Source organism: Lampris incognitus, chromosome 12 (genome assembly GCF_029633865.1).
Source record: "Lampris incognitus isolate fLamInc1 chromosome 12, fLamInc1.hap2, whole genome shotgun sequence".
NCBI lineage: Eukaryota > Metazoa > Chordata > Actinopteri > Lampriformes > Lampridae > Lampris > Lampris incognitus.
The window spans coordinates 16,171,585-16,186,352 of NC_079222.1; the positions used below are offsets into that span (position 1 = coordinate 16,171,585).

The following is a 14,768-nucleotide window of genomic DNA, read 5'->3' on the forward strand; positions in this document are numbered from 1 at the left end:
TGTTCCCTCTGAATTTGTAGCCCATCTCCAAATTGAAGTGTTCAAACTGTATTTTCAATGCATCTTAAAGTCACTGCAGAACAAATTGAGCATGTCCATTATGCCTGACCAATTACAACCATTTAAGTGTGTAATGTAGGTCAATTTAACTTAAATGCAAGAAGTTGGCAATGACGTGTGAAAGACAGAAAGAAGCCCCACAGTGTGTTTTTTTTAACTTTGCTACAATTCAAGTAAAAAGTAATGGATAAGGACAATGTAATGATGATTTACAAATATCCATCAAAGTAATTGTCTTTATGCATGCTCAATAATCCAGATAAGGAAATCACAGAAAGTTCAATCAGTATGGATGTGCACGTCCCTCATAGGGATATGACGCTGGTTTGAATAGGAAGGCAAAGACGCCATCTATGTGAGGCGGGAGCGATGATCCCTGAACCGGGGGGGGGGGGGGGGGGCTAAGAGAACATCTGTCGCCATCTTACCATTACCATCTTACAATGCTGTGATTGCAACCATTCCCCAATCTGTTGTGAATAGTACACATTGCCGTTGTAACTCTAATTAATGGTCATGATAATCTGCATATGAAACTAATCGTTTTTGGTCGTTATGCCACTGTATTGTTTATAAGGGTGGGGATACCTGCAGTCAGTTGAGATTGAAGATGTCACTTAGATGAGTGATGAAACGTTTCAATAAACGTTGTGTCCGGATGAACTGATTCAACTTTCTGTCATTAAATTAATTACATTTCCTGGAACTGAGATTAATTATCGTGATTAATAAGTGATCATAATATTTAGAAAAATAATGGGTATGATCATATTTGCTATAACTGTGTACCCCTAGTGAGCTCAGTTAGAGACTTAGCATATCTCCAGGGATGATCGATGCCTAAAAAACAAAAGAAATTGGTTTGTGTTGATTTTTCTGTGTGTGGAATACTTTGTAAGGCCCATACAGTACATTTTTATCAATTCAAAAATATAAACATGGGCGTCCCGGTGGTGTGGCGGTCTATTCCGTTGCCTACCAACACAGGGATCAGGGGTTCGAATCCCCATGTTACCTCCGGCTTGGTCAGGCATCCCTACAGACACAATTGGCTGTGTCCGCGGGTGGGAAGCCGGATCTGGGTATGTGCCCTGGTCACTGCAGTAACGCCTCCTCTGGTTGGTCGGGGCGCTGGGGGGGATAGCGTGATCCTCCCTCGTGCTATGTCCCCCTGGTGAAACTTCTCACTGTCAGGTGAAAAGAAGCAGCAGGCGACTCCACATGCATCGGAGGAGGCATGTGGTAGTCTGCAACCCTCCCCGGATTGGCAGAGGTGGTGGAGCAGTGACTGGGATGGCTCAGAAGAGTTGGGGTAATTGGCCAATGCAAAACAAGCGGCGGGGGGCAGGGGGTCAGAAAAAAATGGATTCTCCGAAACGCCATAGTAATTCGCAGAAAGATAAAATGGCCGTAGATGATGTAGTAGCTGAATCAGAGGGACACAGTCTGCATGGAGTTAGGGGCGCTGCTGTGTGTGTAACCCTCCCGGCAGCTGCTGCAGCCAAGCCTGGGCAGGAGGCACAGAGTAATGGGGAGGAGGAGGTGGCAGACCCGCCTGTCACTAAGAGCGAGGAGAAGAGGGATGACAATGTTATCACCCTCCTCCTCCTGGCTCGGTGATGTCAAGTGACAGGCCAGGACAAGTTAAGAACCACATTTATAATTTTCATCACTTTACCCAGGTCACTGTCACAATCTGATTTAATTGATGCTTGGAGAATAAAAAAATTCAATCACCAGACAGTACACATGGGCAAAAGTTTAGGGAACAGGTTCAGTGCTGCCAGGCTAGACAGGGTGTATATCATCAGACACCATCACCCCAGGTTAGTCAGGACCAACATATTTCTAGCTGGTTTTACAGATCACCACTTAGTCAATGTTGTTTTATGTCTTTCACCAACAAAAAATATACATCTTTCTACCGTTTTAACATGAAATCACAACAGGATGGGTCTTTTTGTAAAAAAAAAAAGAGAAAAAAACAGAAAGAATTATTTTGGGTAATCTGTAGAGGAAAAAAGCACGCTTTGACTCTTTAAGTCAATTACCATGTTAAAAGAGTTGCCATAGCAATTTGCACGCCTACACCTGTTTGTATGTGAAGCCTACTTAAACTACATCTATTCATCCATTATCCACACCGCTTTATCCTGCTCTCAGGGTTACGGGGATGCTGGAGCCTATCCCAGCAGTCATTTGGCGGCAGGCAGGGAGACACCCTGGACAGGCCGCCAGGCCATCACAGGGCCAACACACATGCGTGCACACACACACACACACACACACACACACACACACACACACACACACACACACACACTTAGGGACAATTTAGTATGGCCGATTCACCTGACCTACATGTCTTTGGACTGTAGGAGGAAACCGGAGCACCCGGAGGAAACCCACACAGACATGGGGAGAACATGCAAACTCCACACAGAGGACGACCCCGGACGACCCCCAAGGTTGGACTACCCCGGGGCCTCAAACCCAGGACCTTCCTGTTGTGAGGTGACTGTGCTACCCACTGCGCCACCTACTTAAACTACAGTTCAAATAAATTGCTTTGGTACAAATTCAAATTTAATGCATTTTTGTATATTTTTTGCTCTTTTAATAAGAAGTGCTGCATGATTTACTACAGCCTCATGTAACCTTACAAACAACAACAACAATATTCAAGAAAACAAGAGCTCTGGTATTGGTATCGGTAGATATATAAATTCAGGTATGGGAATCAGATCGAACTGAAATGAAGTGAATTAGCGCATCTCTATGAATATGAATTCAAACATTAAGCAACAGTACAGTACAAGAGGTACCTTTGAACGAGCTCCAGAGCTGCTCCATCCTCACTGTTCTGATGAACATCTCCTAGGAGTCAATGAGAAACGGTGAAGCAGCTGTCACATTTCACTGCTCTTTGGTTTTTATCCCTCTCTCTACTCAGCCATTGCTTTCTTTCATGAGTGTCCATCTTTTAAAGATGCATCAACACATCTTTACCTTTCCACGTGATTCAGTCTTGTTGTTTTTTAAAAGCCACCATAAAACATAATTTGTATTGACTGTGTGTGTGTGTGTGTGTGTGTGTGTGTGTGTGTGTGTGTGTGTGTGTGTGTTGTGGTGTAACATGGTATTTTGGGCCAAGGACTGACTTTCGAAGTCTTTCACATTCTGTCTGTAGTGTTAATTGGCACACGGGAAGAATGCACATCCCTAACAAGTCCCACTGAATATAAATGCTCTCACCACACGTGTGTAGTGTATCACAACCTCAGGTGGGTAATACGGTGCCACTCCTCTCTCTTGGGTTGTCTTTCCTCCACTGTACCTATTTATACCTGTGCTTACAAGAGGACAGTATCGCGGTCTGATGCTGGGCGTCCCTCTGTTAAGTTTGGTGGCTGTCACGTTCTCCAATTAATGTGGTATGGTTTCTCTTTTTCTATTTTCAGTTCTTCGTTAGGCGGATAATGATCACATTCTAATGCTGGGTGTGCCTGTTAACACCAGCACCACCAGGATTTCACTCCTACCTAAAACGACCATGGGTGGTCAAAATGACCGCCAGTTTTTAAACTCTATATTCTGTCAAGATAAATACCCAACTGAGATCTTAATGCATTGCATATGTTAGTATGTCCGTTAAGAAATGACTGATACCAAAATTAACAACTTTAATACTATTTCTCAAACAATTTAAAATCGCCGCTGTCCAACGCCTGTAAACACTGCAACACCTTGGTTGGTAGTCATGGCACATCCGAAATCGCGTCTGTACCATACATATTGGCAATAATCAAAAATCAAGTTTAGACGGTTACTCTGCACTGGAGAACGCTAGTGTGTTTCTAGGACAGAGCAATGAACATCGCGAAGGAAATGACGCAACCAACATTCGTCATAAATAGTGACATGACACGCAAATTATGAGCCATCTTTTTGATGGCTCATGGTCATTTTAGGTAAATCTTGTCATAACTTTTTTTGTGCAATTGATCTAAAACTAATTTTAATGCAAATATATGTAATTTTTGGACCATTAAGGGAGTGGCAGGTCTGTATCTTTTTCACAAAGTTATTAAACTTTGAAAATCCAAAACCATTTAATTTGATCGCCTTGGTCATTCTAGTGTTAAGGCTGATCCATGAGAGGTGTTGATGTGGTGGCGGTGCTGACTCTGTGTAACCCAGATGTGCTGTGGACAATTTAACAGAGCTTGATGAGCAGCTTTCTGTGGGCCCGACCACGCCCCGACTGAATGGGACCAACGCAAACAGCACCATCATGACACGGGCCAACTGAGACACACCTGACAGCATATTTTAGTGAACTTTGACTGCTGGCAATCCTTTCAGTAGTGGGCCCATTTTAAATATCCATGTCCACTTATCCTTAGCGGAAATAGCGTATAGATTTTAGATATAAATTGCAGTGTTGTGGTTTCTCTTGCACAGTATTCTGGTCATAAACGTCTGAACCTGGTATAAATATATTTGGTCCAAGAGACTCTCAGTGGCGTTGTCTGGCTGTAATAGCCTCTCTTGGGGTGTGTTACATTGGCACAGCTTGGTATTATGACCTGAATGGTAATAAATGTTGAGTGCTACTTATCAAAAGACAAAGAAAACCCAAAGCTACCTTTTTCCAGCCGTCCCTCTAGCTTCTCCAGGATACTCAGGCTCTTGTCTAGCTGCTCTTTGAGAACCTCATCCATACCAAAGTCCACATTGCTGGCCTGCTGCAGTTCTCTGAACGCTCTGTTCAGCTCCTCTAGCTGGTGGCGTTGCAGGGCTCCCAGCCCATAGCTCTCCTTGATCTGCTGCCTCAGCTGGGACAGCTCCCTGGCCTGGGACTGCACCAGGGAGTCCAGTCTGGAAAAAGGACAGAGTGAGGGCCAAAGGTAAAAAATAACGAGGACCAATTTATTGTGTGTTTTTTTAAGCTTATTTACTTTCAAACATAACTGTTAGTTAAGGGGTCACTATGTGCCAAACAGTGTAATTGTTAAAGGGGCACCAGGTAACTTTTTGGATTTCGGTAATGTCTTTCATGTCAACTTTCACAAAGACAATGAAGGGGCCTCTTTTATTCATAATGCAGCAAAAAGACGCATTTACTTATGAGCCATAGCTCAAAAGACTACCATGGAAGAAAAGGGGCTAAGTTAACAAATGAGGTAACCCAGGAGGTTTCATGCCTGGTGGCAGACAAAAAGCATAATGAAAACAATGCCTCTAAGGAATGATCTGAATGGTGACTGTGTCATTCTTCCATAGCCATCAAACCATAAAACCAAAAATAATTTAACGATGATATTTTAAAGCATACAAGTTAGCTGGCGGCACTTTAACATAATAAAACAGATGGCTGACCTAGCAGGTGAGGCAGAGCGGCTGCGGTGCTGGGCTTGCTGCAGCTGTTCAGTCATGCTCCTGTTCAGAGTCCTTTCTCTCTGCAGCTCTACATTCAGGTTACTGATCTGATCTTTCATCTGCTGGTTCTCCACATCCTCTTTCTCTCTGAGCTCCCCATGACTGTAGCCCCCTTCTTGGGTGCAGCCCTCCCCCATTGTGCCTTCTTGGTCTCTTGTCATTGGGTCTGATGTGTTGTTTACAAGATCACAAGAGAGGGAGCTCTTACACAGGAGGTTTTGCATTTGGAGGATGCCTCTGGTCTGGCTCTCCAGTTGAACCTTCAACTCTCGGACTTGGGACTGGAGCTGAGCTGGATCTTCAGTTGAACCATAATCCTCATAGGCCTGTAGGCTCTTCAGACTTACCTGGCAAGAGACATGAAACTATCAAATGTTAACAGCAGTCTTAATGATATTTTAGACCATGTAACTTTTGCAGCAGCAAGGTCCTTGATTGTAATTCAAGAAGCTGTTTAGAGGCATTTACCTTGGGGGAACTAAGAGCAGGAGAGCTGGGGTAGGAGGTACTGGAGGAGTCTAGGTTTTCAGTAGAGGAGAAGGTGGACTGATCCTGTTTCAACAGGAAGGGCAGGCTAGATGCACTGACACCAGGCCGTACACCAACCTCTAGATCTGGAAACACAAATGAGAGACAGAATAGTAAAACAGGAATAAAAACATTAAATATTGCGAAGGCCTACAGGAGAAAAACAACACCAGGGAAAAAAAACAAAACAATTATGTTGAGATACAGTTGGGTTGTGGAATACAAGTGAAGAGTTTGGGGTGCTTGTTTTTTTACAAAGTGGTAAAGCCATTCCCAATTATCAGTGTGAACATGCAAGAAGTAAAATATAGAACACTGACTGGGTGTCCAGAGATGTGCGCAGTGCCAGGAAAACTCAGGTTAAAACCAGAGGAGAGACCATGGTTGTGAGACCCACAATACAAATATTACTGAAGATAAGAAAGTGTTACAGCCTTTGTTTATTCCTCATGCAGAAAGACAGAGGGACTATCCACAAGTGAGATTAGTGTGCACTCAAGAGAGACATGCACTGTCTGTCCATAAGCTGTCTACCTGTGCTACTGCTCTCTTCCCTATCGTTCTCACTCTTGCCACTGGTTTCGTAACCCAGGTCCTGCAAATCCACCTGCACGCACTTGTCATCCTGCTCCACAGCTGGCGCTGGAGGCAATATATGTCAGGTTAGGAAGAAACATGATTTCCATAAATTGAATATGTGCTCCCTTTTGTTCATGATGTTACTGATTCCATGTCCATTTGGCTTCTGCCCAGCATGGATAAATAACATGACTAAGGAGTTCAAAACTGCAGAAGGCCAATTAGCAGTACTTGCATTCATGCTACCAATTGCACCAAACACAATTACTTTATTTAAGCTTTATATTTAACACAATAAGCTCAAAAAGAACTGGCTATCATGCACAAGACATCCACACATGCCAATGCAGAGATGCAAGCACCTGCACAAACATTTTCTTACTTTTCTGTGCAGTTCCATGGAAGGGTTTCTTAGATGAGTTCTGAAGGGTAATAATGGCCTGTGCGGCAGCCAGTTTCTCCTCTAGGCTTTTACAGGATCTCTTTTTATCTTTCAGAGCCTTCTGGAGAGTCTCCATTTGGGCCTCAACATCCAAGGGTAATCCCCTGACATCCTGTGGTCTCCCCTGAACCTTATTTCCTGTTCGACAGTCCCTCTCTTTCTGTAGGGATGCCTGGAGTTCAGAGATCCTCTGGGAACAATCACTGAAGGTTTTATGTAGGAGACAGAGGTTATGGAAGAGCTGGTGAGAAAGTGGTCCCTTGGTTCCAGCCCATGCAGTGGACTGGTTCTTGGGGCATCTACCAGTTTGCTGAGTGGGTTCTATCTGGCCAATGTCTTCCAGTTTATCTCTCTCTTGCAATAGTCTCTGAAGCCTGGCAAGATGCTCTTGCAGATCAGGACTTGTCTGAGCTGGTCTACCAGAACTTACTGTATTGGTACAGTGTGCAGTCAGAGAGGCAATAGCAGACTCTGCTGCATTGAGACAGTCAGTGAGAGACTTGGTTATCTCTCTCTGACCCACAATCATACTGTCAGAACATGACAATTTCCCATGTTGTCCCCCTGACCCCTCCATTTGTAGTGACTCTCCAACTATCTGCTGCCGGTTGCTGTTGCCATCCTGTCCATTGCTAGCATCGTTGTGGCCATGCTGTGTACCAACAGTCGCTGCACCAATAAGTTTCTCCTGTAGATCTGCACTGAGCCTATTCTGCTCCCATAGCACCTCCTGCAGGGAGCCTGCATGCTGCTGCAACTCAGGGTTAGGGCCTTGAGGATGTCCCAGGATCCTTTCTGAGCTTGTTTCATCCAAAAATCCATTGTTGTCATTAATTTCTGTGGTGGGTGAGAAAGTCGAAGAGACACTGAGAGAAGGAAGAGCTTTTTCATCCATATTTAAAAACTCAACAAACTGACTGTTCAGCTTTTCCTTCTCTTGTACAGCCTTCTGAAGTTCCATGCATCTCATCTGGAAGGCAGCATCTAAGTCCATAGAAGAAGAAGCTGCACTCAAACTGGGTTGAGACCCAAGTCCACCATGGCTGTCCCAGTTGCAAGCAGTCAGATAAGCAATAGTGGACTTTGCAGCTTGTAAAGCTTCCAAGTACCGATGATTCAGCTGATCTTTCTCTTGGAGCTGGGCCTGAAGCTCCTCCCACTCACCAAGCTGCTCCTCCAGCCTGTTGATCAGTGCCTCCTTCTCTTGGCACTCCTGGTGGAGGAGTTCCAACTGGGTAAAGAGAGCAGAATCTGTCTGAGTCTGGTTCAGTCTCTTTCTGGCCTCTGGGTTATTATCAGAACCCGCCAAGGTATCACTGCAGTGGGAATATCTGTGGTTGGAATCTGGGGATGTGCTACGGTTAGGTGACTTGGGATAGTCAGACTCTGCAGGTAAATTTTGACTTGACCTGTAGACCTTTTGCAGATGGAATTGCTGAGAAGCATCAGTTTCCAGGTGGTCACTATGCTGTGCCAGCTGCCTGCTACTTCCGGCCTTTGTTCCCAGTTTCACAGGGACAGGTAGGCGAGATCTGGCAGCAGCCTGCAAAATGATAGATAAATAGAAAGAGAAAGGTATTCATTAAAAAGCTGTCAGTTATACTGTGCCTCAAGAGATATAGGGCTCTAGTTTCTGGATGGTGTAAGGCCGTGTGCTAACACAGAGATAGTGACAATTTCGTTGGGCGCAAGGCGGGTCTTCTCTCACCTGGGCACGTTTGCTTATTTCTAGGCTGTCCATGACATCGCTTTTGCCGAAATGGGTGTGGGGGCGCAGTAGAGAGTGTGTCAGTCAAAGCCAGGTAGTACAGTGCTAGTTTGGTGTCAAATAAAGCCAAATATTAAGCCTGCGTCTCTGCCTGGTCACACCACGTCTTAGTGCAGATGCAGGCGTTGCGTGGTAGTTTCTGGGCTTTAGGTGAAGGTGCACTAGGCATAGGCTTAAGCAAAATCTCACATGCCATTTTTGTGTATGTTATATTGGCCTATTTTGTGACTAATTTCACTAATGACTTTGTAATTTGTGATATTGAGCTATACAAATAAAATTGACTTGACTATTGCCCTAAACCTCTTAATCGCAAAACAATATCTGCACGTGTATCATTGTCTTACAACATAAAACAGTCAATGTGCGCCATTACACATGGAAAACCACATGGTGACGGGGATTTCAATATTTCAATTAACCTCATTCAACCCGAAAGAACGAACTGATTGCCTACGCTAATTGATCTGTAATCACAACTATTTAAGGTTTCCTGCTGTGTTCACAGAATGCGCAGGAAAGACAGAAAGACACTCGGTGAGAACGAAGACATGGTAAACGGTATCCAGTCAAATAATCATGATTGTGTGTTGTCTCATATCACATTGGAATTGGTGTTAATGCCTGTTGTATGTGCACTTGGCGACTTTGCACCTCCCGAACAAGGACATTAGTTTCCTTCTGGGAGAAGCTTTTCTGCCTGCACTTTTGCTATCCATTACAAAATTGGCAGTTCACCATGACAAAGAGCGCGCTGCTTTTAAAGGGAATGAAAGGAGCTGATTTGACTGGCCGTAATTGAAGACAGCCCCCACCACTCCTACTGATAACTTATTCCTTCTAATCAAACCCTTTTACAACTGCACCTCCATGCGCCAGATTACCGCAGCACAGCATGTCCCAAAATTAGCAAAAATATATTGGCCACACCCTAGATCAATTTGCATTGTGAACTAGCACCGGCGCCTTCAGCTGTACTATGAAGTGGAAATAAGAGCCCATACCATAAAGTGTTTTTTTCCCATTTCTTTCCCAAACCAAATTTTACCGTAGATCTTGAGATGTGCAGCCTTGGACTTCTGATGTGTGACAGGCTTTTTGTTTGTTGACCCTCCCTCTCCTGGGCTGTGCTCACAATTAACTGTGAGGTGACATGGATATCCCCTTCCAACACTTCCCCAGAGTTCATCTTCAACTGTTCCTTTAACAGCCTGATGACCTTATGATGACTTTTTGCCTCCGCCCTTAGTTTCTCCACAGTCCTTCTGAGGTCGGCCTGTCCATCACTACTGTCCCCCGACGTGTCAGCACTCTCTCTCTCTTTAAACTCAGTTGAATTTCCTTCCTTCAACAGACCCTGCAGTTCCAGATTTTCTGATCTCAGACTGAATAACTCCTCTCTGCAATGAGGGAAAAACATCCCATTTCCAGTTCAGTCCATTAAGTTATAAGTTATCATGAGAACAGAACACACATAGTGTAAGAGCCATTTGTTTGACTCACCTATGGTGTGAGACTGATGAAGTCCCACAGTCAACTAGAAGAGACTTCGGCGTCATTCCTTCTTTGTTCCTCCCCAGTAACTCTCTCTTTTTATTGTCCCAGGTATCATGACTAACCTCAGAACACTCCCCAATCTGGTCACGGCCACTGCTTGTACTCACATCATCAAACTGGCTTCCAGGCACTATCTAAAAAGGGGAATGAAAATTTTTCAGACATTATTACAATCCATAATTCCCCTTTTGGATTTCTGAGAAACTACTTGGACTCTAAAAACATTTAAAAAATTGTTGATACTAAACATTCCAAGGATAATCCTTTATCTAATACCTGTTCCAGTTTGATGTCTGTTTGACACTCTTTATCCTGAGCCGGGTGGCTAGTCCTGCTACTGTGTGCTGAAACCTGTTCCTCCTGCATCTGCTCTAGCTGCTAGAGTAATGGGATGGGAGGCGAATGTGATACATATGGCTTGGTAAACAAAAATTCAATGAGGGAACAGAATCCATAAAACGCACTGCACAGCAAAGGCAGAATGGCATGGTATGTCTAATGTGGCATGGGAAGAGAGACTGTTTTACGGGACAAAGAGATAAGAAAATAGGGATTGATTAGGAAAAGCAGAGGAAAGACAGAGGTTTTTTTTGTTGTTGTTTTTTTTTGCTATAGACAAACATTGCATTGATTAGAGAAAACAAAAGATAGCGCCACATAGATAAGAGACAATAGGATGAGACAGGTTAAGAGGAGTGCAGGTAAAGCTCCAGGTTTAAAGATTAGAAAGTATGGCATTGAGGAGGATGTTGGATAACAATTCAGGGATGATTTCAAATCTTCAAAGTATTAATAAACACTATACATATAAAATCCTCAAATATAACACAAAAACATTGTAATGTTGTAACTTTAAATACATCTCTTCCATTTCCAAAGTTCATTTGTGGATTCTTACCTGTTTCCAAGGGGTATCGCTGGCTAGGCCTGGGTCACTCCAGCCGGATGGGTCATTTTCTGATCTCTCCAACACTGACAATCTTTTTTGCAAGTCCCCATTCAGAGCCTGCAGTCTGCTGACACACTCCTGCAGCTCCATCACCTAGGGCAAAGTAGAACCAACTTTAGGACAAACAATACTACCAAATATTAAAAGATATCTTTTAATAATGGCTACCTGTTATTTCGTTTTATGAGAGACCGTATTTAACATAATGTGAAGAATGTTATGGTGCATTTTTCAGAGGCTCTACTAGTTTGAGGAAAAAAAACCTTCTGCTTGAGTTCTGCTTCAGAGAGCCGAGACAAGCCTTCTTCCGCCACTTCTCCAACACAGATACTCATGTAAGACGTCTGGTCTGCTATGAAACTCAGAGTGTCACCTAAAGCATAGCGGACAACGCAATTAAGAGCAAAGCAACAAACTTTAGGAAAAAAGACTATCAAGCATCAAAGCTTTAAACATTTACCCTTAGCTCTGCACAAGCTGTATTGTTAATATTTAATAGTTGAAGCTATACTGTATTAATACTACTCACTCCAGATCATTATAAATTTCTGTTGATCTGTGCATCGTTGTGAAAATACTGACCAACTGTTCCATTTAAAAAAGGAGTCTTTCAGTTTGTATAGGGCATATGTATATATTCCTCTTTCTTATACTACTTTGTGATGTTGTCTGACATTGGTGTTCCATGTGAGCAAACTACAAAGTCAAACTCCCTGCATATATGTAGACTTATTTGGCTAACCTGGCAAAACAGATTTTCAACATGTAAATAGCAAAATTAATGTGTTTAAATGCTTTCCCATGGGTCCATGACAGCACCAGTCCAGGTCACACTAAAGTTCAACTCTTACCACTGTCATTGGCTCCGCCGACCCCTCCTCCTCGCTTTTGGATGGCCCCTAGGCGAGCCTGCAGAGAGGCATTCCAGCGCTGGGCATCCTCAAGCTGGTGCCTCATGCTCTCAAGCTCTGTAGGCTCAACCAGGTCTAAAAAGGAACAGACATAAAGAGGATGGGACGGTTACACTGAATAGTGCCTTTGGGCGATGACTGCATCCACTTATCAGCTAAAGTTATTAAGTACTAATGGCACTGTAACTGTGGAATGATAATGGGTAAATTGGAAAATCAAACCAGTTATTTTAATTCTTGTTTTTACGGGGATGCCCTCACTTTGATTGTATTTAAGAGTGGTTCAAGTTTTGCTTGTTGTGATGTGCAGATTAGGCTATAACACGGTATAGAGTATAAACACTGGATATCAAATTATATAAAGAAGACATGAGCCAAGGGAATGGAATCAGACTGCACATATTCTTAAAAAAACCAACATTAAAATCAGTCTGCAAGTCCATGACTCTCTGGCAGCTATGGCGAGAGCTTAAATGTGTGAACTCTCCCTTCCCTTTTAATTAGCTAAACCCCTTTTCTGTCAACTGTGAATGTGAGCCATGGGCCTCTTATTTACAGCTGACCTATTTATACACCTGGCTCCCTTTACACGATGGGTAGGGACGAGGACACGCACCAGACAAAAACACACATTGAAGCGGGTGCCATCTCACAGCTAAAATGATTTGGCTTAGACGGTGCACGCTCTGACTTTCTCAATCAGTCTCAAACAGATTCTCCGACACCTGAGGACACCCACTCTTGTGTGCATTTGACTCTAAAATTGTGAAGGTGATTTATAATACAAAAACTAATGAATAAATAGTAATGTTTGTTATCTTATGACTATGGCACCCTTTTAAAAAAGTGTCCATGCAATGGTTTTATCATCAGTGTAATATCACCAACAGTATCTGAATTGAAATCAGAATCATTGGATTGTGTTCTATTTTAGGAGAACAACTCTCAACACTATTTCTGTGTATCCTTTGCTCCAAGCTTAGTAGTTCAGACAGGGTTTTTAATATCCTTCATTTTAGGTGTTATATAATAACATGCTTATGATACTAAATTTAATTTGTGTGACAGATGGTTGGATGGGCTGGAATAATAGCCTTAGAGGAGTTAGGAAAGTGATGCAAAAAGCAAAACCAAATTTTTAAATGAGCAGTGAAAACAAACAAACAGAAAGACAAACAGACATGCAATGAGTTTTTATTTGCTTTGTAAGAAAAACATAAAATGAAAAACAGTTTGGTTGGATGACACATTTACAGAGCATTAGTAAGAGTAGGGTGACTGGTAGGGACTCATACATGCATATGAGTAAGTGATGACGTTGAAGAACGCTAAACACAAAGAGGACAACAAAGAGGACAACAAAGATGAGAATGGGAATGACCAGGTGCACGCGCTGAATAAAAAACATGGCAGAGCTTTGAGTTTGTCAGCAGGAAATATCATTGGAGCAGAAGTACTTGGCTGTGAAGATAGGCGAGTGTTTGTGTGTGTATGTCACTTTAGGTACAGTTGATAATTGTATTGTGCACTATGGAAGCGCTTTTCACCTACAATCTTTTTTGGACACTTCTAACACCTGAAGCTAATACATAACCCTTCCACTACAACTCCCTTATCTGTCCCTCAGTCCTCTACATCCCATTGTGTAGTTACTGCACCTTGTTTGAACTGGGCTTTGTGTATTTCTTTCTCCAAGTCATCCCTTAACTCCTCATTAGTTTTGATGCCATCCTCTAGTTGCTGTCTGAGTAGCTGCACAGCTGTCAGCTCCAGCTGCAGAGCGTGGAGACGTTGAGCACTGCATAGCAACACACACACACACACACACACACACACACACACACACACACACACACACACACACACACACACACACACACACACACACACACACACTGCTCTTTATTTCATCTCAACCTTCATTGCTTTTTACGTTCATGAAATAAAGTAGCCGAATGAAGAGATTAACTTTTTTAAGTTTTCATTTAAAATAATTCATAACAATACTATCACCTCCATACCTGTTCTGTTCTTTGACGGTCCTGACCAGGCTGGAGTAGAGCTGCTGCTCAGCCCTCAGGGCTCTGTTAAGGGCCTCATGCTCCTCATGCAAGGCTGAAAGGCTGGGCAAAGCCTGGGGCAAAGAAAGTGCAGAGAGTGCAATGGCTCTAATGTCAGAACTTCACTAAAATCAATACTCTTTCCAGCAGTGTTATTCAAGAGAAAGGTTAGAGAAGTTTTAAGTATACCTCTTGCTGACTATCTCCCCCAATGATCGTTCTCTCTCGTTGGGGAAGGCCAGGTAATAATTTGTCAACCCTAGAAATGGAGGCCTGATCCTGGCTATAACAGGTCTGACTGTCCCCTTTCTGACCAAGACGCTGGTGAAGGTCCTGCCATTAGACAGAAATGAGAGTCCTTGCAGAGACAGCTAAAGTAGAGGCCACCAAGTTCAAACACAATGACAAGAAAAGCTTCTTATCTAAAGCCGATGTGTGTCCCAGTGTCTGACAAGTGTCTGACTTCGTGAAA

The 14,768-nt window shown here is 43.2% G+C and overlaps 1 protein-coding gene across 5 annotated transcripts in view; it reads right to left on the reverse strand.

Moving 5' to 3' along the window:
• Positions 1–14,768, reverse strand: part of cdk5rap2 (CDK5 regulatory subunit associated protein 2) — a 64,702-nt gene that overhangs the window by 14,777 nt on the left and 35,157 nt on the right. For all 5 annotated transcript variants that reach the window (XR_008811100.1, XM_056290769.1, XM_056290770.1 and 2 more), the window contains exons 23-37: positions 14,486–14,629; positions 14,258–14,370; positions 13,895–14,034; positions 12,177–12,311; positions 11,589–11,698; positions 11,275–11,418; positions 10,653–10,754; positions 10,323–10,510; positions 9,868–10,219; positions 6,992–8,594; positions 6,565–6,672; positions 5,971–6,116; positions 5,443–5,849; positions 4,709–4,941; positions 2,886–2,937 (exon numbers count right to left, since the gene is read on the reverse strand). Coding sequence is in view for 4 of the 5 variants with exons in the window: in XM_056290769.1 (XP_056146744.1) it covers positions 2,886–2,937; positions 4,709–4,941; positions 5,443–5,849; positions 5,971–6,116; positions 6,565–6,672; positions 6,992–8,594; positions 9,868–10,219; positions 10,323–10,510; positions 10,653–10,754; positions 11,275–11,418; positions 11,589–11,698; positions 12,177–12,311; positions 13,895–14,034; positions 14,258–14,370; positions 14,486–14,629 (3,977 nt within the window). In the remaining variant the exon portion in view is untranslated. The remainder of the gene's footprint in view (positions 1–2,885; positions 2,938–4,708; positions 4,942–5,442; positions 5,850–5,970; positions 6,117–6,564; positions 6,673–6,991; positions 8,595–9,867; positions 10,220–10,322; positions 10,511–10,652; positions 10,755–11,274; positions 11,419–11,588; positions 11,699–12,176; positions 12,312–13,894; positions 14,035–14,257; positions 14,371–14,485; positions 14,630–14,768) is intronic.